The sequence below is a fragment of the Mesoplodon bidens genome, assembly GCF_964165515.1.
Source record: "Mesoplodon bidens genome assembly, contig: HAP1_SCAFFOLD_120, whole genome shotgun sequence".
NCBI classification, from domain to species: domain Eukaryota; kingdom Metazoa; phylum Chordata; class Mammalia; order Artiodactyla; family Ziphiidae; genus Mesoplodon; species Mesoplodon bidens.
This window is the reverse complement of record NW_027671363.1, coordinates 950573-975582: the sequence shown is the minus strand read 5'-3', so window position 1 is coordinate 975582 and position 25010 is coordinate 950573. Positions and strand designations below refer to the sequence as shown.

The 25010-nt window shown below is 49.5% G+C and overlaps 2 protein-coding genes and 1 pseudogene across 3 annotated transcripts in view; all 3 read right to left on the bottom strand.

The window, feature by feature from the left end:
* Window positions 1-25010, bottom strand: part of LOC308611519 (centrosomal protein of 78 kDa-like) — a 739857-nt pseudogene that overhangs the window by 135881 nt on the left and 578966 nt on the right. The window contains exon 5 of the transcript in view: window positions 1138-1312. The product of the transcript in view is annotated as a centrosomal protein of 78 kDa-like (transcript). The remainder of the gene's footprint in view (window positions 1-1137; window positions 1313-25010) is intronic.
* On the bottom strand, window positions 4474-9293 carry LOC308611515 (BCL-6 corepressor-like; the record flags this gene model as incomplete). Its single annotated transcript, XM_081260258.1, has 5 exons — window positions 4474-5454; window positions 6882-7038; window positions 7723-7868; window positions 9019-9161; window positions 9282-9293. 5 exons carry the CDS (start codon window positions 9291-9293, stop codon window positions 5163-5165), a joined length of 750 nt encoding a protein of 249 aa, XP_081116384.1. The 3' UTR covers window positions 4474-5162.
* LOC308611526 (BCL-6 corepressor-like) lies at window positions 9137-23400 on the bottom strand. Its single transcript, XM_081260265.1, has 7 exons — window positions 23088-23400; window positions 22373-22426; window positions 21715-21901; window positions 16074-16317; window positions 14651-14832; window positions 14066-14320; window positions 9137-9185 (listed from the first exon to the last, which is right to left on the bottom strand). The coding sequence occupies exons 2-6, from the start codon at window positions 22424-22426 to the stop codon at window positions 14289-14291; spliced, it is 699 nt and encodes a 232-aa protein (XP_081116391.1). The 5' UTR covers window positions 23088-23400; the 3' UTR covers window positions 9137-9185; window positions 14066-14288.

Here is a 25010-nt window from a genome sequence, read left to right as displayed (position 1 = left end):
CAAACTCTCACTACAGAAGAATGGACACAGGGTATAATTAACCAAATAGCCAAATTAATACAAACAGCCAGTAAACCTCACCAGTCAATCAGATGAATACAAAATAAAACAAAATGTGGTTATTCTCCTATCAGATGAAGCCAAGATTCTGTAAGAAAAGCCTTTAAATAATGTCTATACCCTTTGGATCCAAAAACTCTCTTTCTAAGAATTTAACCAGAAGAAATAGTCAGAGATATAGGTAAGGATATATATCAGAGTACTATTTGTAACTGAAAAACTGGACAAAGCTTATATACAAGAATGGATAAGCTATGTGCACTGTGGCATATTCATATAATGGAATACTGAACAATCAGAAAAAATGATGTAGGAGATACAAATTTACTTATTTGCTAAAATGCTCATACTAAATTAATTGAAAAAAGTTATAAAATTTGGAGTAATCCCACTTGCATAGAAAATGGACAGGTACTCATTTTCGTAGTTTTACATTTTTTTACAAGTGCTACAGGCCAGTGTTTGTGAGAGGCAGGCTTCCCATCTACTGTTGGGGTGGACTACAAATTGGCATAGCCTTTCTGGGTGGTAATTTGGCCATGTGTATCAAATGTCTTAAAAATAGGTCACACTTAGTCATTCCACTTGTAGTACCTTATTCTACAGAAGTAATCCCGATGCACACAGAGATGTATATACAACGTATTCACATTGTTTCTGACAGGGAAAAGCAAACTGTCTAAATAGAACTGCAAAGAATTGATTAAACTATGGGACATCAATACGACGCAATACTACATAATACATCATTAAGTGAAAAAAGCAGGAATGTGAAATAGCAAGTATACTACAATTCTATTTTTGGAATCCCTAAGTGTACATATATATTTGTAGGAAAAAAAAGACTGAAAGTATATACGCCAAAATGAACAGTGATTATATCTGGGTATTAAAATTATAGGTTCTCTTGTTACTCTGTATTTTCTGTAAAGGATATATGCAACTCTGAGAGAAAGTTGAAAAGCAAAATAAAAGCTATCAGTAAAATGAGGCTTTAAAAAATCCTATCACAATAGTACGCCAAAAGCTAAGCATATTTCATATTAAAAATTCAATATTTTCAATTTTAGAATTTCCCTCTAAGCCATAAATCCTCACTAAGAGATTCTGCCAAAGCACTTCCACCCAGGTCACCAATGAGCGTGTTGCAGTTCAGAGTGATGCGCCTCAAACCAGCCATGCAGTCAAGATCAGGTCTCCTGGAATGAAGACTCTCAGCCCAGGTTTCTTCATGCCTTCTGGTAGTCGGATACTTCAAAGATTTAATGGGATGAAATTAAGATGCTTGAATAAGGAAACAGGGTGTGCCTGAGTATGGCTTATTATGTCAGAGATTTACACACACACACAGATCAAGCATATATGCCAGGAGCATCAACCTGAGATATTCAACAGTCACTTCTGGTTTACGAGTCCAGTGACCCAGATTCTGCTTGGTCAGTGATTAGATTCTAGCCACTGCATTTCCTGTTTCTGAACACTTATGCAAAGTTGGACAACTCAATTACAGTCTATGAATTATTTTCCTTATCTTCTAAGTCAGGGAATTGGTTCTAAATTCTATCTTTGCTGAGGCCCTATATTTCATCATCCTGTCCTCCAATGGCCTCCAAACACCTGACTGGGCAAACCATAAGAAAACTTTTTAATATGCATCTTATTTATTAACAAATTATATACACAAAGTTCCATACATAGAATTTATGTACATGATAAACTACACAGATTTTTAAAAATAATACAAAGGTAAAAATGTTCTAATATTTTCTTTTCCTAACTCCTAAGGCATTATTTTATTTTACTTATTTTTTATAAAGATTTATTTATTTATTTGTTTGTTTGGCTGTGCCGGTCTTTAGTTGCAGCATGCCGGATCTTTTAGTTGTGGCATGTGGGCTCTTAGTTATGGCAGGAACGTGGGATCTAGTTCCTTGAGCAGGGATCGAACCCAAGCCCCCTACATTGGGAGCACATAGTGTTAACTGCTGGACCGCCAGGGAAGTCTCAAGCATTATTTAAAAAACTATATTTACAAAATGTACCTCACATGCTACCTAGGGTGTGCACACAAGCTTTAGAGGCCTGGACTATGCAGAGCCAGTTTGATGTGCCTTGGGAAAATAATGGTTTGACATTTAAGCAAAAGTACTGTCTTGAAGACATTCAATTCTTTATATTCATAAAGTAAATTTTGGTAACAGGGAACACTGACTGTCAATGAAAAAAGTCTTATTACATTCCTGAAAAAGTAAAAGACTCAAAGTGCCTTTGTTACTCTAAAAGGAAAATCATTAGTGTCATTTTTCTATTAACAATAACTTATTAAAACTCCAAGCAGAAACAACAGCAATCACTTACACAGCGCTTAGTATGTGCCAGGCACTATTTATACAAATAAGTGCATTTAAACCTCATAAGGAGGCATAGAGGTTAAGTGATTTGCCCATGGTCACTAGCTATGAAATGGGAGAAAGGGGATTTGAACCTAGGCCATTTGGCTTCCGCACCCAAGTTCCTGACTGTTTTCTACCTCAGGGGTCAATGGACTTGCCCTGTATAGGCTCAAAGAATTTTTCAATTTTTAAAATCTAAATTTAAACATTTCCAGATTTGTGGGCTGTACAGTTACTGTTGCAACTACTCTGCCCCACTGGTGTAGGGTGAAAGGAGCCATAACTACCATGTAAACAACAGGTGCGACTATGTTCCAGAAAAACTTCCTTTACAAAACCAGGCGACGGGCTGGATCTGGCCCACCAGCCAGAGTTTACCTATCCCTTATCTGCACCATCAAACTATTAAAAAGCCTTCATGTCAAATTATTAACTAACTTTAGGCCTAAATACAGTCATTATAACCACTGTAAAGTTGTTAAGGCATTATTTTAAAAACTGTATTTACAAATTGCTGATGTACTGACTTTTATTAGTTTAAAAACTACAACAGCTAATAAACACTTGATTCATTTAAGTCTTGAAGACTAGAATGGCATAGTTTCTTCAGAGTATTACAATAAAAGTTTTCAGTAAAAAAACATTCATAGAAGTATTATTAGGTATTATATATTAAATCTATTTCTAAAATTAAGTGGACTATCTTTACTAAATGGTAGAATCCCAAACTGAAAACTGGTCACATTCTTTCAGCAAAATGAAAGCTGCGCTCACATGTATCAAAAGACAAAAATTAGGGCTTCCCTGGTGGCGCAGTGGTTGAGAGTCCGCCTGCCAATGCAGGGGACATGGGTTCGTGCCCCGGTCCGGGAAGATCCCACATGCCGCGGAGCGGCTAGGCCCGTGAGCCATGGCCGCTGAGCCTGTGCGTCCAGAGCCTGTGCTCCGCAATGGGAGAGGCCACAACAGTACCACACACACACAAAAAAAAGACAAAAATTAACTGCCCTCTGTATCAATATATTAATGTGTTTCAATCACATATGTTTTCATGAAAGTTTAAACATAAAATCACCTTTAAGATCTAGGCCATGGGATCGGCTCCATGCCATGTCAGAATACACCCCGTGAAGTTTACTTAACTTGTCTTAAGTGTGATAGAATTCTTTATACCTTGACAAATAACTAAAAGGAAAAAAAAAACCCACACACACAATAAGATGAAGAGCCTATACATTTGTCAATCTTGACTTATTTGCTTTTCTTGAGTCAGTTGGAAGTTTATAGCCACATTCTCAAAATCATTAACTACAATCTTCCCAAACAGGTAATTGACGAACAGATGCATTCTAAAACTTGTCAGTAACAAAGTGCTATTCCAGTTTACAGCAACAGTTTAATTCTACTTAGATACTAAAACTGAATACACTGAATACTGCAAACTTTATTGCCAACCACTCAGCAAAGTACTACATACCTTTTCAGATATAGGAAAAAAAATAAAATAAAAAGCATACGACTCTTCCTATTTTCATTTCCACAGATACATCCCAATCTTAATGATCAATCAGCGATTTAAACGTCAACTATAAACCCAGTATACTGCTGCTATGCAGTGTACTAGAGCAATAGAAGAGAGAGGACCTCAAACCCTCTGGTTCCCTCAAAGTCAAAGGCAGGCTTCCTGACCCCTCCAGACCACTACTGGACACAGGGAAGGCACACTAATGTTTCAGGACCCCAACCAACAGTCACCTGCTTTGTGATTACTTCCATGACACACCCTCACCAACACCACTGAGTTTGCTGCTCCTACGGGACGTTACATGTATTTCCTATTTCAACACATACCACAGTGCATCATAATTATGATTTCAGATAGATGTTCTAACAATTGAAAGAGAATGATGACTTTTTTGCTCTTTACATCTTGCTATTTCCCTTCCCATAATATTTCTTGAAGCAAAACCATAAAATATACACAAACACAAAAAACAGAAAATATACAAAACGTGTGCTTTGCACCTTAACGCAAACTTAAGTAAAATTAGTTCTGACAGTATCCAGCATGACAAACTTCCATGGTACAAATGAGAATGGACCAAGGTTTGAGCAGGTACAGGAGACAATCCAGGCATGAACAACACCAAGGAAAGGTAGACAGGAAGTAACATGGTGTGTAGGAAATCACGAGACCAGTCTGATGGGAAGAGACTTAAACAAGACTGAAACTCACTTTCTAAACCTCCATCTCCAATTGGACAATTCGCAGGACACAGGTGCACCAAAGTGGCCAATTTATTCAATCCCTTTAATATGGAGAAAGAGTTTAAAATTTTACTGGTTTGATTTGCCCCAAAAGCAACTCTCAACAGTTATGGCCTCTGTCGTCGGAGCTTTGTATGAAATTAAGTCAAAGTGTGGAGCTCCTTTGCCTTTTTTTTTTCTCCTTAAAAAAGAAAAGAAACAATTGTTCCGAGTAAAAACAAACATATTCCAAAGCATGTGTACACTGAAAAGTAAAGAAACTTTATTAACAACTTCATAAAAACTGACTTAAAATTTTAAAAAGAAAAAAACATGTTTTGAAGTCCTTCTGACTGGAGTCGTGTCTCATAGTGTCCTTTCTTTACAGAAATAGTCGTATTAGGACACATATGCACAAGGATTAACACCATGAAACACTGTACACGGCGGGCCCCGGCGAGCTCACCAGTCGTCGTCTGAGTCCAGGTCTCTGGGGAGGATCCACTCCACGGATGAGCCCAGGAGAGTCTGAAGCTCGTTCGTGAACTCCACCAGATCTAAGAGCTCCTTACTTTCCGGATTAAAGGACTCCAGGTCTTTGGGGCAACAGAATAAGAGACTTGCTGACACTTGCCGGCAGAACTCGGCCTCTGCGATGGTGACAATTTCCACATTTGGGAAATTGCAGCGGAATATGCAGGAGGACATTTGCAGTTTCTTGAGCAGGTCTGAGAGCAACAGCCAGTTACGCCGCCTACACCAGAGAAAGGACAGTGGTTTGAGTTTCCGGCAAAATTAGAGGCGCTCCCAACTATGAACTACCCGTCTCCTGGCGGTGAAAGGGCCTGCTACTTCCACTTTGATTACCCCACCCCCACCCCACTTCTCACTGTCCTCAGAAGATCTACTACTTCTTCTTTTTTTCTTTAATTTTATTTATTTATTTATTTTTGGCTGCGTTAGGCCTGTTGTTGCGCACGGGCTTTCTCTAGTTGTGGCTCACGGGCTCTAGAGTGCAGGCTCAGTAGCTGTGGCGCACGGGCTTAGTTGCTCCGTGGCATGTGGGATCTTCCCGGACCAGGGCTCGAACCTGTGTCCCCTGAACTGGCAGGCGGATTCTTAACCACTGTGCCACCAGGGAAGCCCGGAAGATCTACTTCTAGCGGGGGAACTCTGGACTCATGTGCATGTGTTAAGAGACCACCTAGGGCGGATCAGCCAACTTAGACAAAAGCAGGAGCAGCGCCCCTGAACGAGCCTCGTTGCAGGCCACTCCAGTGCTGCCTTGGCTCTGGCCACAACTCAGGTCACCCCTCTCCAAGTAAGTGCACCCCGTTCTAGTCACTGGGGAAAACCAGTCTGTATGCCAACCCAAGGGAGATGGCAAACACCTCTTTGACCTCTCCTCTCCTCCGGCCCTCATGGAGAGAGCATGAGAAACACTCGAGGTCACCTGGCTTTCCTTGCCTCTCCCACACCTCCAACCCGCCCCTCAATGCTGCCGGGAGTGAGGCTCTTTCGAGAAGGGAGGTGGTACAATCCTTCCTGATACCCTGCCACGCTTTATCATCTCTATCCCGAATACAATGTCACCACAAAGGCAGACACGTTCCCAGCCTCAGAGTCCAAGGAGGATGCTACTCCTTAAGCACCGGGGTCAACACACAGCAGAGCAAGGTCTCCTGATGTGTTCACTCCAAAGGGTTGGTCATGGGGCACAGTGGCCCGACTGTGGGGACAAGACTCGATCTAAGCAAATCTGAAGACACATAAGATCCCAGGTGCCACATACGGCTTTCTCTAATCTTATACGAGAAGACGGTACACATCAGTATCGTCCCGTGGACCTCACGCGCCTTGGACGGCCCCTATGGTAGCCGTTTGGGGTGGATCCCTTCCCCAAGAGTTTACTGACTGAAACTGTGCAACTGCAGTCGCTGACTCCCGTGTCCTTTGGGCTCTAGGGGTGTGTTCCAATGAGGGCAGTTGGCTGGGGAGCCCTCCCACCCCACAAACTTTTCTGGAAAAGTTCCACTGCATTATGTGAGGTCGGTGGACACTTGGTGAGGGATTCACTCACCCCCCAACCCAGCCACCCTCATCTGCTGAAGGGGATTTCTAACGCCTGCCACCCCACAGAACAGCTGGGCTGGCTCTCGACCACATGCTGGCCACGCTCACCCCTGAGCGACGGACACCTGGACGTTATAACACGACAAAACGGGGTCTTCGGAAAATTCAAACTCCAATAGGTCACCATAGGCCTCGTTGCTGTCATCCTGGTCCTCCGGTCGTGGGGGATTTGCTAAAACATCGTAACCACTTTCATCATCTGGTTCTAACGGGGGGGGGGCGGCAAACAAGAGAGAGGTCAGTAAGCTGGAGCAAGATTCCAGCTGTTCGCCAAAAAGGACCCTGGAAAAATTCTTTCCCAAGCAAGTCCTGCTCACAGCATCACCCCCACCCCCACCCCCACAAGCCCAGCTGAAACGAACAAGGCTGCTCACCACACACACAGCTGCCAGAGAACTCCGAAGAGCAACCGGGGCTACCGTCGTCAGAAGCCTGCAGGTTATTTAAACAGTCTGCAGAGAGAGGGGGAGAGAGAGAGAGAGAAAAAGAAACAAGATAACACCTGCTGGTAAGAGGCAAATGCTGCTGGAGTTCGGGAACATCTCACGCTGGGGCTGGTGTCACCTCCTGACAAGTCCCACTGCACACGCCTCCAGGTATCTGACTGAAACCTCCCCACGCGTCCACCCGCCTTCCTGAGGGACTGCCCGCCTCACCGCCCCAGCCTGCCAAACAAAAGCTAGCCTGGCTAGCTAAGAGTTTTCCAGCCCCCCACCTTGCAAAACTCAAAGTATGTATCTCTTCTTTGACAGACTAACGTTGGGCTGCTTTTCCCAGTAAAGGGTCACTTAGAGTAAACGGGGGGTGGGGGTAGGGGGAACCCAGGTGAAAGGCTGTGAAGTCACCGTCTAGATGCTTGAACAAGACCGTGTCTTGACCTCTGCCGTACCTGTTAAGAACTTCTCCAGAAGTTCGCTGTGGTTCACTTTCTTGATGGTTCTACCTGAGTACGTAGCCAGGGTAGCATCAGCACCGTAGGAGAGGAGCAAGCGGACAATTTCGAGATGATCATTCTTGACAGCATCGTGGAGAGGCCTAGGAGAGGTGCGGAGGATTACACCTGTGCACGCGACGCTTGCTTCTAAGGACACGGGGCAAAATCGAGCGTGTGCGGCCAAGCCTCATAGGCGCGCTATTTCACCGAGGAGGTGAGTGTACGGTCGCTGCGACAAATTACTCTGTTATTTCAACACATAACCCTTTACGGGACAGGTGAAGGGACCATCTCAGGCCTCATTCTTCAATGCAAATCTCTCTTAATGCATGGCCCAAGGAGGAACTCAGGCCACGATGAAAACGTTTCCAATGAACTTAAATAGTGACAGACTGTATGAAGGTAACATACGGCGGGGTGGGGGGAAGAACCCCAGCATCACGGAAGCAGATACGACAAGCCATTGTTATACCATTACAAACAAAACCCAAAAAGTGCAGTTTGTAAAAGAAACTAGGGGCAAAGTGGAACCTCTCCTGAAACCAATTTGGAGATGAGTGATCAACCCTCTCGCCCAGAAGCAGTCGACAGGCAGGGCGAGTTCTCAGGAGGATACAGAGTCCTCCTGTCCGTGTCCACTGGGGTCAGGAACACTGTCCGCAGTCCCATCCAGAAAGGATGCTATTTGGAAACCATGAACCACCAAATACCTTACGGTTTTGCTCATTTTATGACTGTCAGGAAAGCCCCAGTGCCCTGCCTCGTGGTGCCATCCCAGGTCCAACCAGGAAGATGCTTGGGCTGACTCACACCTGGGCCTCTGGCCAATAAACCGAGGTCAAGGACAGAGTGGGGGTCAGGCCCGGGGATGTGGGTGGACACGGCAGGTCCTATCAAGCCAGTTGCCACTGGACCTGTCTGTACTCCTGCAACTTTCAACTCACATATATGTTCAAGATTGAGATTCAACAGACGCTGGTGGAGAGTCCAGGGTCTTAAAAGAGAACACCCCTGATTATTCATGCAGGCTCAACATTTTCAGGGACTTCTGTCCATAAGAGTGTCACAGAGTTTTAAAGTTCTATGTAAATTTGCCAGAAAGATCTGTCCGATTCCATTCTAGAGGACTCCGCCACCAGTGTGCTTACATGGCACTCACTCTCCATCTTTCCTTCTGGGGTTCCCCGCACACCCTGAGAACCACTGCCTATGCCCCAGCAGGGCCACGCCAAGAGCAAGACCGCCACTGACCCGGTTCCATCCTGGGCACTGCAGTTGACATCGGCACCATATTCAAGGAGGTGTCGTATGATGTTGAGCCAACCTCTTGCACAAGCCTCGTGCAGGGCGCAGTAACCCGTGTTGTCGTGGTGGTTCACATCACAAATCTTGTTCTCCAGGCAGTACAAGACCACTTCCTACGGGGAGAGGAGAGGAGAGGAGAGGAGATACCATCAGACAACCATACAGTGAAACTTGTAAGGGTGACATCCCCATAGCTTGGCCGTGCCCACTTTCAAAGGCATACATCCTTGGGGCCAAAAGCCCACCATGGCGCGGGGAGGTGGCAGGCATCCTGGTGGGGCATGAGAGTGTGTGAGAAGGGCTTGGAGATGCAGACAGTGTTGTCTAAGGCTCTGCTGCACCAGTGGCCTGGCCATGGGCAAGTTACCCTTGAACTTCTCCAAGCTTCCACAGGGCTGCTGAGAGGACGCATTCGGATAGCGATGAAAGCCCTCAGCCCAGGGGCCGACGTGACCAGTACAGAGGTGTCACGGCTGCTAACATCTTAGATGACACATTGCCAAGCACAGACCATTCTCACTTGATGGGTCTGTTCAGTCAGTGGCAGTGGACGATAACACAAGTTTAGATAAAAGTATGGATGACCAACACTTAAAGAGAGCTTCAATCAGCCAGAGAACATTCCCCAGCTTAGAGAAGCAGGAACACCCAGGTCAGCTACATCCTCGCGCCCCCTGTTAAGACCCCAAATCAGAACCTGGGCCTCAGATGCTCTTGTCTGTATGTTAAGTAGAGTTAAAGAGAAGCTCTCTCCCTCCATTCTCGAGGAATGACACAAAATGCCTCCAATAACCCCACCCTCTATTTTGCCTCCCTCCACCCTCTCGAGTAAATATGAAAATTTTAGACTGATTCTGCCCCAAGTTAATGACAGAAACCTGATACACCACAGGCTGCAACCTCCACATTTCAAGAATCAAATAAAATGTTCACCCCCGCCCCCGGAGATGTTCTGTGTCAACACTGTGCATTAGAATCAGTGTTATTAACCTTATTTCTTTGGCTTGTTAAAATATTAATATGAACCACTCCCAGTAAGCAGAGCAGGAACTTATTCAATGTTTTATTACCTTAAGAAAGTTTTCAGACACATCGAAAGCATTTGCCACCAGAAAACACGTTATACTGTTTATACTGGGTAAGTCGTGCCCAGCAGAGAGCTGTCAGGTTCTGAGAGCTGGGAGTAGGCAGAACGTGCATGTGGCCCAACACATGGTCTGCTGGGTAAGGGGGGATGGGATGGGGTCAGAACAGGCCTCCTTGTGACATCTCTCAGGTAACTCATCTGTTAAACCTAAAACGGGGGTCATTGTAGCCGCCCATAAGTGCGAGATGGGTTCTGTAAAACCTTTTATGCCCTTTGGAGGACACGCCAATCAAAGGTGACCACTCACTTGGGAGCAAACTAGAATGTTCCATTTGCTTACCACGTGAACCTAATGGGGTATGCTGGTAAACCTGGCCATCGGTGCCCTGTTACTTCAGGTCACTGCAGCAGCTCCCTTCCAAAACAAGAGGAGGAAGAGAAAAGGCACGCCCACGAATGCGTTTCTCCGTTTACATCCCAACCTGCCAGAAAGCCCACAATCCTCTGGGCTCCCAGGCCACCTGCCCCGAGCCCTGGTATCCAGGATACCGCAAGAAGCTGCTGCTCTTTTAGCAGGCCCTCACTAGCCAGACTTGAGTGGACGGCTGCAAGCTAATGAGTTGTGTGCCCCAGCCAGGGAGAGGCCCTGTCACGTGGCTCTGGGATCAGGTCTGAACGCCACCAACTGCTGTGCACACATCAATTTACTCAACGCAGGGTTTATTTGCTGTGACAATCATGGCCTTCACCTGGAAACCTTCATCACTACTAGGGCAGATTCAAGGGTACCTAGAAATGAAAGGCCGTCCAAGCTGATGGGTAAGTCAACTCTCTTCTCCTGGAAGATGGCAGCAAAGGCAGCAGTAGCCCCACGGCCAGGTCAGACTTTTTGCCACGGGCTGTCCTAACTCAACCACGTTGATCCCACTATTTACACAGTGCTTCTCATTTCCCCAGATGAGGACATCTTCTGTCACCCACAGGAACCCAGGAGATAGCAGGAAAGGAAGGTAGTACTATCCTCATTCAACACTTGGAAACTGAGGCCCAGAGATATTAAACCCCAAGTTCAACATGAAGTACTAGACCTATAACTCAGGTCTTTGGTACCTGGTCAGCTGGGAAGATTCAAAAGGCCCCAGAGGGCCCCAGTTAGAGGGATGCAATCCAGCTGTGACGAGCATCCCACAGGCCTTCTCTGTTGGGGGTCGAGTGGGCTAACTACACTCTCCTAGCTAGGAGGGTGATGGCCTCTAAATGGATGGCAACCATCGCCACCAACACTTTCTCTAACTGAAAGGTGAAGAAGCGGGGCGAGTCTGTCGACGCAACAAATTCCTTGGTCTATTTTCTCCGCTAGAAATAAACGGGAGTGTCTGAAGGGCAGCCCAGCCATTCCCGAGCAAAGTCAAACTGCTTTTGTCGGACAGCTCTCTGTTCAGCAGCTATAAGCCGAATGCCATTACCCGGAAAATGTAACCATAAAGGCCATAAGCCCGACGTTGTGAGTTAATTAAATGCCTCATTAACTTTTTAAAAAACATGACATTCAATTCATAGAAAATTTAACCATCACCGCTAAAGGCACAAGCATGTGGTTGCACACTGGCGTTTTAGCCTAAGAAATAGAAGCCTTTTTCCCAGGAGGGAAAGGTTTGAGGTCTTTGGCCACACAAGTGATCTATTTAACGCGGATCTGAAGCCAGAGTGTGTTTCTAAACTTCCAGAACCACATTATCATGACATAAAGCTCAGACAGCCTTTATACTGCACATGGTATCTTTGGCTAAGCAGAAGAAAATAACCAAGAATGCTGAAGACAAAACTTCAGGAAAACCCTACCAAACCACACCCTTATCTGCTTAAGCAAACTGTCCTTCAATTTGAAAAGGTTGAAGCTGCCACATCTCCCAACTGGGCCTTCATCCCAACATTTAAAATTCTGCCCAGAGAAATCCCAGAAATTTCTGCCCAGAGAAATCAAAGTTGAAAGCATTCATCTACTTGTCACAATGTTCAGCATCAACACTGGTGATCTGTGGAATCTACATATTGAAATTTACATTTGAAGAAAAAAACAAATCCGACCCTAAACATTCCCAAGGCTTCCTGTGCAATCAAAGGCCAGGTAGCCTAAAAAAGGATGGATCAAGTGCCCCTTGGTCCAGGCCTCAGAGCCACCAAACCAAAATGGAAACTGTCTTAGAGGACCAACGAGGGTCTTTTGACGTCTCTGGTCCCAAAGGGAGGCTGCTGGAAATGATGCCAAGCTCACAGGTGGGGCTCGGAGCCCCGCCCTCCACGGCGGGTGCAGCAGCACCCCGCCCCCCCATCTCCAGCATTTGCTGGAAGCGGGAGTCTACTTTCTCAACCCTAACCCAAAAGTTGGGGTTAGGGGTCTCCCCCGCACCTCCAGCGTTTGCTGGAAGCAAGGAGACTATCTTCTCAACCACGGGGGGTCTAGCTCCACACTATGTGCAACAACTGCTCTGTCCTCCTAGGCGCCCGCTCTCAGCTCTTGGGAAACCAACTGGGTGCTCCTTGGACTTCACCTGCAAGTAACTGCGCTAACTACCACAAAGTGCTCTCTAGCTAATGGAGAGGTCTCCAAGAGACGTGCAGATATAAACAGCACATTCAACCCACAACAACAACAAAAAAACACCCCAAACTAAGCATAGCCCTAGTGCTTCCAACTACCCACCCACAGGCATGCCTTAGGGCCAAGGCAGGCACACTTCCAAGGGCTCACGGCACTATGGACCGGGGTGGGGGGACACGACGGGAGACGGGGGACAGGGGCACAGAGCTGGCTGAGGGTGTGGGCGCCAGGGCTCCGGGCCAGCCTGGGTCCTGCCACCCCAGTGCTCAGCCACACCTCCACGCTCAGCCTGCTGCACCGCGTTTTACTGTCACCATTCAACTCCCAGAGGGCTGATGCCAGCACAGAAAAATGCCTTTGCCCTGTGGGCTATTACATCACAATTGCTACTGACAAGTATGGTGGGGGAACTGCACAGGGCAGAGAGAGTCATCTGTCTCACAGAGGTTTTGAACTGTCAAAAGGGCAATTCCAGTGTGAGCCAGTCTTGCTGAGGAGCGTGGTGGGCTGTGGAGCACTGCTGGATTGCTACCTGTACGGGTATCAGCTAACCCCTCTGAGGCTCAGTTTCCTCATCCGAGAGTGGGCTAGTACGCGTTACTCCCAAGTGAACATGTTAAAAGGGTGAAAGGAGTTACTACAGATCACACGGGCTTAGGCAGATATCAGCTATCTTTCTATGTTGCTCTAGCAATAGAGGCCATCACTGTCATCAGCCGTGCTGGGTTGGGATACAGCAGTGTGGACAGGGAGTTTTGTGCAAGGCTCAACCCCTGCTCCCCGCCCATCAGCCCTCGGCTCCCGTGCCCTCTCAGAAAGAGACTGCTCAGGTCTGCCCCACTCCCACCCCTACTCTGCACAGACACTTCCCACCCGCTACCCCACAGGGGCATCACTCTGCCCCAAACAGCACAAGTTAGTAGAGCTAATAACTACTCTCCTTCTTGCTATTCAGAATCCAAAAGGGCTCATTAAAATTCCCCTGGTCGCCAAGCCCTGGGTTAGGTCAGATTTTATATCAGAGATAAGTGAGCCAGACTGGCCGAAGCAGCCTACCTGCCTGAACGGGAACGGAACATCAGAGAGGCCTGCCTTTCTTTTCACACCACGACTGAACAAGCCACCAAAGAGCCCGCAGTGTGAGCGGGAGCCAACGCAAACACCCTGCTGGAACACCCAGCCCAGCCCGCCACGTGGAGGGGGCTGGGCTCTGAGACCCGCCCCCCATCCCCAGCCAGTGTGTCCCCCACCCAAGGAGCAGCAGCCGGCGGATCCTGATCCGGGGCACCCACAAGGATGCTCACCTCATAGTCAAGCCGGGAGGCCTGCTGTAGGAGGGTCTCGCCCGCATTCTTATTGACAATAAGTCTCCGCGCTTCCGGTGGCATCGGGCGGGACTGGGTGGTCTCTGGAGGGGAGCTTGACCATGTCAGCTGCGAGGCCTGGGAAGCTGGTAACAATTGCTGCAAACAGTCCAAGGGCTTCTGGTCCTGCTTGGCCGGCGAAGGATCATAGTCGGAACTGGGCTCAGGCCGCTTTCAAAATCTCCGGACGGTCACCTATCACGAAACCAGGCAGCGCACACATTTCAGGCTGTCCTTCCTCCACCCGGCTGGTTCGCCTCCTCCCTGAGTTACAAAGCTGAGTGGAGGAAAGCACTTTTCCTCCTCTCTGTCTGGGGGAGGCAGGGCGCGAGGAAGGGGTTGCATTTTTACTCGCTGGAAACTTCACCGCCACCCAGGAGACAAGTCCCCTAGGAAGGGGCAGGGACGTTTTGGGGGGAGGGGTTCAGGAAAAGGAAAGCTTTGTCCCCAGAAGCAGAGAAGTAGGCAGGCGGGATGTGCCTGCATGGGCCCGGGGGGCGGGGGAGAGCCAGGGGCAAGAGGTACCTTGCCATCCGCATTGTCCACCTAGGAGTCCCCTGGCAGCGGCAAGCCCCACCTGGGCTCCTGAGGGATCAAATGCTTGGTTTTGCACGGTCGCTTCCCGGATGGTTTCTCGCTGTTGTCGGTGTATTGCTGCGGCAGGGGCGAAGGCTGCCGATCCATTTCTTCGTCCATGCACAGCACATCTGTCAGGGGAGAAGAAGCGGGCGTTACACAGTTGTAGCCGGTGAGGAAAGAAAAGCCCATTGTTAGCACTGATCGTTGGAGCAGCTTAAGTTTTTAAAGATATACCAATTATGTTTTCAAAGCACTAATATTTTAATCATCCCACATTCAACCGGCAAATAGGCTAACCCACGAAACGCCAAATGGCAAGTCGCTTCAAAGGGCCGCAAGAGAGGGCAGAAGCCAGCCCTTCGTGCGCTCCCGGACCCACCCGTGGGGGGCCTGGGTGCTCAGGACAGGGCGACTGGGGACAGCCTGAGGCTGGAATGAGGGCACTGACAAGCGCCCGGGGTCACCCAAGACTTCCCTTCCTGCCCAGCCGCGGGCTGGGTGACGAGGAGCAGCCCAGGAAATCGAGCTCCCGCCTCACTGTCCATTCCATAAGGAAGTGCGCAGGCTGAAAGGACCTCATGAAGAAAACTCCCCGCTCGCCACACGCTACTCTTGTCAACTTGGATGGCCCTCAGGTCCCCTCCAGGGCCGTTTCCCACAGAGGGCGGGTGATCCAACCTCCAGGAGCGGCCCCCCGCCCCGTGCGTACCTTGTTCATTGTCACTGCATTTAAGGGACTCCTCCAACCAGCTGCTGTTGCTTTTGGCCTCTGCCGTTTTCCTGCCAGGTTTCTCTTCGGAGATGCTATTGCCCTGGGGGGTGACCGCAGGCTGAACCGCCTGGGTCACTTCCTTCCTGCCCTGCCGGCCAGGTTTGCTCTCTGCTCCCGACGTTCTCTAAGGTGCAGCAAGCGGCGCTGCTTTCTGGGATGGAGCCCTGTTAATTCAATGCACACCTCAGGTTGGTCAGCTCACTATAATGTGGCTCTTCTAAGTGGTTAGAGGAACTGTTTGTCATTTCCCTCTCAGGCCAGTCAGCTAATGGAGAAATAACTACAAATTAAAGAAGAAGCCCCCCAGGGCGAGGCGGGGGGGCGAACAAACTGTCTTACACATCACTAACAGGGGTGGGGGAGGGGAGGGGTGTGGTCACTGTGTTGGCTGGAACTTGTCACCAAGTCTCGGGAGGGGGCCTATTTGCCTTTGGCCACCTTTGGGCTCCAGCCCCGCCACCTGGCTTTGGGGGGGTGGGGGGTGGGAAGGTGTGAGTGGCTCCCCCCAGGGCTCCAGGGTGGGACTGGAACTTTCCACTGCTCCGCTCCAGGACTTCCGAAGGGTGCCCTGCGGGCCTGAAGCGACATCGAGCTCACCTTTGCAGACCCGTTTCCGCTTGGCTTTCAGCAGAGTCCTCGGGGAGCACAGTGGTCTCAGTGTGGTTCCTATTGCCAGACACCTTGCGCTTTCTGTTCAGCCGGAGGGTGGGGCTGCGTGACGCGTCCGGGGCCGCCTGGTCGGCGGGGGACTCTCTGGGGGGCTCCGTGTCCATGTCCTCAGGAAGATCACTGTCTTCTGGGGCTTCGAAGGGGTCAGGTTTGCTTCCATCATAACACTCCCCTAGGGGAGGGGAGACAACCCGGAAAGAGGGAACAAAGGTCACCAGGAGCAGGCAGGACCCCCATGCCCAAGGCAATCTGCTACCAACAGACCACCCCCCTTTGGAGACCAGGGGCCTCACACGCCGGAAGCACAAAACCCTCAGAAAGACGTCCCAAAGGAAGGACAGCTGAACACAACCAGCAAAGAAAGCAGAAAATGAGGCGCGTAGCCCACTCACAATCCATCCTTCAAGGGTCAAGGTGAGGCATCTACACCATCCCTCTATAGGCATGTGAGATCACTCCCTAACTGCTTAACTCTCCAAGGTGGCTTACTTTTAAAGGGGGGGTGAGTGACCTCACAGTAAGATCCAACCAATCAGGGCAGAGCTACAAATGACTATGGAAACAGCTGCTAGTCAACAAAAAAGGCTGATGTCATCAAGAGACCAAATAGCCCCCAACTGCCATCTACACAGACATAGCACCAATGTTCACTTGGGTCAGCAGGGGCGAGGGTGAAGAAAAAGGGTAGGGAAAGAATGGTGGGAGGCTGGGAAGCTGGGGAGACCAAGGCAAGAGGAGCCTGGCAAAGGGAAAGGAAAGGCTTCCTGGTGCACACACAAGGGTCAAGGGCAATTTCAAAGAACTCAACCAGATTGCTACAAGTCCGTCTGTCCTCCTTCCACACCCGTGGGGGGAAAAGCATTTCACTGCCATCGAGCGGCTGCTCCTAGTTCCTGTCTAGGAAGAAGGCCTTCAGTGACACCAGTCACCCACCTGGCACGTCTCCACGCCTTCCTTCCCAGGCAACAAGCATCTAAGGACATTTCAAAGACAAGACTCCAACCCCCTTCGTGGGGGTGGGGTGGGGGCGTGCGGCGGGCAGGGCTGAACTGCTCACACCTCAGCTCCGCCTGTGTTGCTCCTGCCCCCTCTGCTCAATCTAGCATCCACTTGGGGCTTTTCCTCCAATCACCCCAGCCTAACATCACTCCTCACTTTTGCTCTAGCCAAAGAAACAGTTCAACTGCTTTGCTAGTCACATTGTTTCTAACACACAAATAATTCCATAATGATCACTGTGCTGGTAAAGAGTTCCCCGAAGATGACCCTGTGTCCATCACCGGCCGGGGGTGGGGGTGGGCGTATGAGTTTCGTATTTTGTTAACACCTGAGCTAAGCTCCCACAGCCCGTTTTTCTAGATGAAATCATGGACACACCCCTCACATGCTGCTCGCATTCCTCCTCCTCTCCCTAGACCACTTCAAGTATCACTCCCACTTCTGCCCAGCCGGCTGGTCCCCTGATCAGCCTCTCTTGGGGGGCATTCCCAGCATTTAATGGCAGCCAGTTGTGGGGATGAACCTCACCCTGGCCTGGGCTAGCCTGACCTGTGTTCTCAATGGTGGAACACACTTAGCTTTTCTCCAAGGTTATCCCAAGGTGGGAGAGATCCCCATCTACTCTTGCTGGAATGGTGGAATCACCCCAACCGCGAGGGTCTCCTGTCATGGCAGCAGGAGAAACCCCAAACTCATGGCCTGTGCTTACGGGTGATGCAGCCCAGGCTACCGCAGGCCCGGTGAAGACGGCGTGCTGCAACTCTCACTCGGGCTGCTCTGTGACCCTCTTAAACACTCGGGCAGGAATGGCGCCGCTTTACAACTCGGCCCCCTTCACTTGTAAAGTGGGAATGTTACTGCTAGCCTCCCTCCAGGGTGGGCTTCATAATCACGGGCCGGGCTCAGCACAGAGAAAGGCTGGAAAAATCCCTTTAACCAAAAGATGCCAAGACTTTCAGACCAGCCTGAATCTCAGGCCTGAAATGTAGGAAATTTTAAGAGGTGAGCCCTGCTGGTTACACCATTGGACTTCTCTGGTCCAATCTGGTCCAATCAGCCTTCCCTAAAAGCTCCGTGGGAGGGGATCCATGGAGGAATGGAAGGGCTACCTTAAGAACCCCCATGTCCAATTTGAAAGTTTCTTTTTCCAAACTAGGTCCATCCACCCTTCCCCCAACCCCGGAGCCTTTTAGGGCAAAGACCTCAATTCCCCTCAGCTAAGGCCCCCCAAGACCTTACGCTAGTGTGACCTTACCCAGGCCAGTAATAACCCTGAAGGACACCCACCCCGATTGCCCAAGATGCCCATGGCCACCAGCTATGGGGTAGAGGCTCCGTGTCACTTGGAGCTTCTCAAAGACTGTTCTAACCACGACCCACAGGAGGATGACCCTTGAGGGCAAAGGAGTTGGGGAGATAAATAGATACACGGGGATCCTAACCATCAGGCTTTGCCATCATTGCTACTTTTGGCCCTTCTAAAAGTGGGAAGCCATGTGCCCTTGGTCACCCAGTCTAAGCAAGATGTGAACGTGGTCCCTGCAGCATGGTCCTATGACTCACAGCACATATATCCCAAATTCATTATGGTTGTACCATAGCATCACCTCACAGAAGCATCACCACAGCAACATTTACAAGTCACTGTGGCAGCAAAGCACCCTCCCCACTGTTGAGCCATGCCCAGTGAGGCCTAAACAAGGTGAGAGGGTTCTGAGTCGCTGCAAGGCTCCCCAGGATTAAAATCCCCTTCTCTGTAGCTTAACTATAATAGCACCTCCAGTCAGGGCTAACCTTGCTCAAAGTTAAACCCGCTACACAAGGAGTGCAGGGGATCTCTGTTCCAAAGTAGTTTACAAACATGCAGGTGCTCAGCTGGAAGAGAAGTTCCCTGAGCAAAGAAGTTTCATGAAGCCCCTCAACTGAGGCTTCCTCCAGCTCCTGGCCAGGCACTGCCACTGAGCAGGTCCTAGGCCTGTCCCAGCCAAGTGGCTGGCAAGGGAGATGGTTACTCCAAGTTTGAGAAGGAAGGGACCAATGCCTCCTTGCCCCGCCCCATCTTCAAATGCCACTGAGGGTTCCTAGTGATGAACTTCCAAGTCTGAGGAACCTCCAAACTCATTTGGTGAACTTCCAAAATAAAAATTTCACTCAGCCACCCATGTGATCATAAAGAATAAATGAGTATCTCAGCCACTGTGTTTTCAAGTTAATTTCTTTTTTAAACAAGCCCCTAGCAACAAGATGCACCCGCACCAGGACAACCAGGGCCGCGCAAACAGCACCCACCACCTTAGAAGCTCCTGGGCCCTCCATGAGTAGGGGCTGCCTCAGAAGGGGGAAGGCATCTTGAAGGCATCCTGGACCCTCTCTGTGACCCCTGCCCGCCCCAAATCCCCGCCCCAGCTCCCATGTGCTCACAGCTCGGCTCTCGGCCACACCGACACCCATGAGAAGGACCTGAGCCCATATCAGCTCAAGACATGATGGCCCAAGAACAAGAAGGCCCATTCATATCCAGCTGAATGGAATGAACACCTGCTGGGCCTTGGACGTGGAGGCCGCAGTAAGAACAGTGGCCCCTTCAGGTGACCTTTCTTGACCAGCTATTTACAAACCCCACGTCTCTACAAGACAGAGGGTGGGTGGGGAACCCACCTTCGTTGCCCCAACCTTTCAAACGGAGCCCCTCACCTTCCCCAACCCTTCTCCTGACCTCCCATGGTGGCCATTCATGGCTCACTGGGCCACGTCCCGGGTGCTCCAGGAAGAGACCCGTCGGTCGGTCTGAGATTGGAGGCAGGCGGTGGGGGGAGGGGGCTTTCGGAATCATCTGGGGCTCAGGCCCTGCTCCCCATCAGCCACACCGAGTTCTCGTCTCCACGCTCAGCAGGAAAGACTGGGAAGGATGCACACAAACGTCTCTGGGAAGAAGGGCGGGTGAGGCCACTGAGACGTGAAGGGCAGCGGCCACCCTGGGTTTGGCCACGTTGCTGGAGAAAAGGGCAAAAAGACTCGAGGCCCGTTACCTGCCCGCTCCCTTCCTCCAGCCTCCCTCACCGTCCACCCACAACAGGCAGATCCCCTCCTCAGAAAAGTGCATCGCCGTGAACTTGGCCTTGCCCACTTTTACCACATCTCTCTGAGAAACTTCCCCAGGAGCTGAGTTATGAGGCCACTCAGGAGGGTAAGGGTTGCGTGTCAGCTGTGAGCACAGGCAAGGAGGCAGGCCTTCTTGCTGCTTCACTCCAGGGTGGCCTGGACCCTCCGTTTTTCATTCCAATCCCGAGGGGGAGGAGCTCGGAATCGTCTACTCCAGGCACATCAAGAGCCCCATCCCTCGGGTAAGGCCGCCACTGACTAGCCCCAGAAATCCCCTTCTACGGGAGCCACGTGGGACACACCGGTCCCGCTGTGGCTTACCCAGAACCCTGGCCACAGGCCTTTCTCTGACCCCAAACATAAGCTGGGGGAGGGCAGTGCTCCAAGCAGCACAGAGAAGCACACGCTGCTGCTGACCACAATTCTCCCGAACTGCATCAGGCACCCACGACCTAAGCGTGCGGGCGAACGCCGACCCTACGACCGGGTCCAAGGGCCTGGGCCTCCCAAACGTGCCCACCACCCCCGACTGTCCCGTCTCAGGAGGATTTCATGCCCACCCTGTCCTCGACGTTCACCGAGGTGCCCTCACTCACCATCACCGGTGAGGTTTCTGGGGTCCGGAGCAGGCTGCAGGCCGCAGGCCACAAGCACGCACACTGAAGAAAGCGGGAGAAAGACCTCCACTTGCTGCCAACGCATCTCATTCGCCCAGGAAGTCTCGAGGGCCAAGCCCGAAGTCAACCCCAGTGGGGGAGCAGCCGATGGGACCGCAGAGTGTGACTCGAGGCCAACACGAGCTTTCTCTCCAGTTCGGCCTCCAGAACAGAACACACCCGTCTGGTGGGAAGAACGGCCTCGCTGATCCCACGGCCTGGGAGCGTGGTGTCAGCTCCTCATGACTGCAAACGAGCCTCCACAGAACACAATGATGCTCATCTCTCTGGGGCCTTCATCAGCCCTCATCGCACTTGAACGAAACCTCTGCCTCTGGAGGGAGAGTCCGAGTACTCTCCACTCCCTCCCACAGGAGACTGTCACTCTGGAGGGTCTGGCTCTGGCTGCAAGTGTCATTCCACTGCTACCAAAAACCCGTGTCCGTACCTGCTACAGAACAGAACACATACCTGCTACGCCGGAGGTCCTGCACTGCCATTCCTCTGCTCTACTGTATCAGACTATTACTAACTACAGGACTAGCATTGCTCCGGAAAAAGGAGACGCGTGCCAGGAAACAGCATTTCATAGGGGCTTCACTCCTGGATGCCGCAACGCTCAAAAGGACAACCAGCCTTGCAATCCACAGCTGGGAAGGGTGGCCAGAGCAGCCCGTTCTCCGAACAGCCAGCACCCAGACGCTGGGCCATCGGAAGCGTACTGTTTCCTCTCACCTCCCTCGGCACTGGGAGCGGAAGCGCCCCGTTCCCACCGACGTGGTACCACACGTGAGCCGCCTGGGTTCACTTACATCTCTCACTGTCGTTCTGGTTGGCAATGGCCTCCTCCGGGGCGACCGACTTTGGCTTTTTGTCCTGACTTCCTTTCAGCCTTTCCCAGTCAGCGGGGCTGAATTTGCGCACCTCGGACTCTTTGGTCGTGGGGTGGCCACCTTCTCGCTCTTTCATCTCCAACTCTGAGAAGCGCATCACTGCACGCTACAAAGAGAACGGAGATGGAAAAAAGACACACCTTACCACCAAAGCTATTTCACTGCCCTTACCTTAAAGGAAGGTATCTTCAAAGAAAAGTTTGCCCAAAACCAACCACAATTTATGATACAACTGAGATATTTTAAAATTGAACGATAAAAATGTAAGAGTGTCTATGTGTAACTAGTCACACACTCTTTATTCGTAAAGCCATACGTATGTAGAGATATATGTGGTGTGTATATATAGCCATACATACACTGTGGCATACAGACGGACATTCTCTTTCGAAGGTAAATAAAACAAAACAAAAACACAACACAAAGAAAGCGAAACAAAAACACAACAGAAAAGAAAACAAATGCACAGTGAATAAAGACGACCATGGCCCACAAACTTCCCTTTGTATATTTGGAAATGAAATTTAACTCAAAAGGTTTATGGAAGATTCTAGTAATAAAAATTTGAAGAACTGACCTCACAGTAAGCAGCGGGTAGACATAAAATACTGTCCTCTTGTAATCCTTCCATCTATGTAATTAAAATGGGCACTCAATGGATCATTTAGATAACTTCATCCATTTTTATAAGCATAAACCAATTTTTTTCTTAACACTGCAAAACAATTTGGCTTTATTTGTCTTCTAATTAAAAGTAAAATATCTTAAGGAAATTCCTATACAACATCTATCATTCACTAGCAAGTTAAATACATACTCTATCCCTTTAAGCAAGGTTTGTGTTTTTGTTTTGTTTGTTTGTTTGTTTTTTGGGTGGAAAAAAAATTGCACGAATCTCACAGACATGCGGCCGCTACACACCTCCACCAAGTATCACGTAAGGCATTCTAAGCAGCGCTTTTAGGTATATTTGTTAACGTACAGTAACGGCAGAGAAATCAAAGCGACTGATAGGTAAATGTCATGCAGTCTTTTAGACATCCTTCGCAATAATTGAAACTTCCGTTATCAGCATTCGAGTGGAGTTCGCTTAAAATCTACAGAATAACTTAAAGTATCCACTTACGTCCCCTTACTGGACACATTTCAAACATTTAAATTATCCTAAGCTTCATTAACCAAATCAGCCCGGTGTCCTGCCCTATCATACCCCCGGCCCCCTCCTCTTCACACATTAAAAAAACCTGACAACTGGTCAAGCTCCTGAAATTCGGGTGTGTGGGGGGGCTCACCTGCAATGCCCGCTGCTCCCGGCCGAGCTGACTGGAGTCTGCGTACAGTCCGGTAGCGACACACTTGAACCGGGGACCCACGTAACCAGCGGAGTTTGCGATTCTCTTTGCCAGCTTAGATGGCTTCGGGTTCAGAACTTTGCCATCGGTTGATCCTGCCTCGTCAGCTCCGTCTTTGGTGTCGGTGGGGGTGACGTCCACACTCGGTGGGGCACTGCCCACGCAAAATGGTTTGGGATCCTCTTGGGTTTTCCCGAACGTGACCGCAGAGCCGTCGCTCCCCAGGGTCGGCTCCAGGAATGGAGTCGAGACCGGCGTCGCTAGGTTCTCCTTGTTGGTTACCACTGGAACATTCTTCTTGCTGAAGCCGGAAACTGGCTGGCCCGGAGCCTGTTTGAAAGTATAGGCTTCGTGGAAGTCACTGATGCGTCCCAACTCCTCTCTCAGGGCAATGAAATCCCGGTGTGGCTGTAGGGCCACATTTTACTTTTTTATTTTTAATATACGTTCACATGTTTACAGAAAGGATCCAAGGTGGCCCATAACGTAAGGACACACAATATTAGCTTTAAAAAAACATGAAAAAAAAAAAAAGGGAAATCATGATCCTGGAAATGGGTTGCATCCTTTTAAGGGGTGAGAATAACAGAATGAGTGAGCCAAAGATTTGGGAAAGGATCTCACATTTCCAAATGTCCAAATCTTAAAATTGCACCAAGTGGGAATGTAGCTGTGGCAGTATTAACCTGAGAGAGCTCTATGATCGCTGTCTTTACTCATCACTTGGTTGCAAGGTTATAAACGACAGGGTAAGTGAAGGAGGGCAAGTAGACAGATAAGAGTCATTTCCTGATTCTCAAAAGAAGGGGCATCACCTAGGGAAGGGCACTCCAAAATCCTACAGGAATCATCTGGATATACTAAATTTCCTAGGTGGCAAAAGTATCTCATTTGACCCTAGCAGCCAGATGGAACTTAGAAAAGCAGTGAAAAGCTACTCAACTGAATGCAAGTCATATGACTAGGAGCACGTCAGTGAAAAGTTCAAGGGAAGATGCTGTGGAAGAGCAGTTCACCTTGTGGTTGAGCGTCCTCAGAACGTGCAATGGGAGGTGCAGCACCTGCTCTGTCTCACAGGGACCCTCCAATCTCTAAACTCATCTTTCCTGGGAAGCTGAATTCAAAGAGTCAATTTAAAAAAAAGATAGGGCTTCCCTGGTGGCGCAGTGGTTGAGAGTCCGCCTGCCGATGCAGGGGACACGGGTTCGTGCCCCGGTCCGGGAAGATCCCACATGCCGCGGAGCGGCTGGGCCCGTGAGCCATGGCCACCGAGCCTGCGCGTCCGGAGCCTGTGCTCCGCAATGGGAGAGGCCACAACAGTGAGAGGCCCGCGTACCACAATAAATAAACAAATTAATTAATTAATTTAAAAAAGATAAAAGTCTCTAGTAGAGAAATTTTATCAGAGCCTAGTATTAAGAGCTGTAGAGCCACAAGTTTCCCACGATACGGCCTTAGCAGAGGCTGTTAAGGCAGTGACAGAAAATTTGTACCGAGGGAAATAGCAGAAGAGTTTGCCTACAATTCACGAAAAGGATCCCTGCACTTGGCCTGAAGGAAATCAGCAAAATTTGTAACAGCTTGTGTATTTGTATGCGGGATTGAGAATGAATTTCATTTTTTAATTTCTCTGAATTATCACGTAAGATTCAGAAGATGCTCTCTCTGCCTAGAAGCCACCCCACTGGGATAACTATGCCTACGGAGTGCCTTTGCCTATGACTCCTACTTGCTAACAGACTGGCAGCCTGGCCCCAGGGCCTGGTCGCTGCTCCCAGTGCAATGGTGGATATGGTGTCAACGGTTGCAAAATCAAAGCCCCTTACATCCTCTCCATGCCTCTGTCCCACCCCCAACCCCACT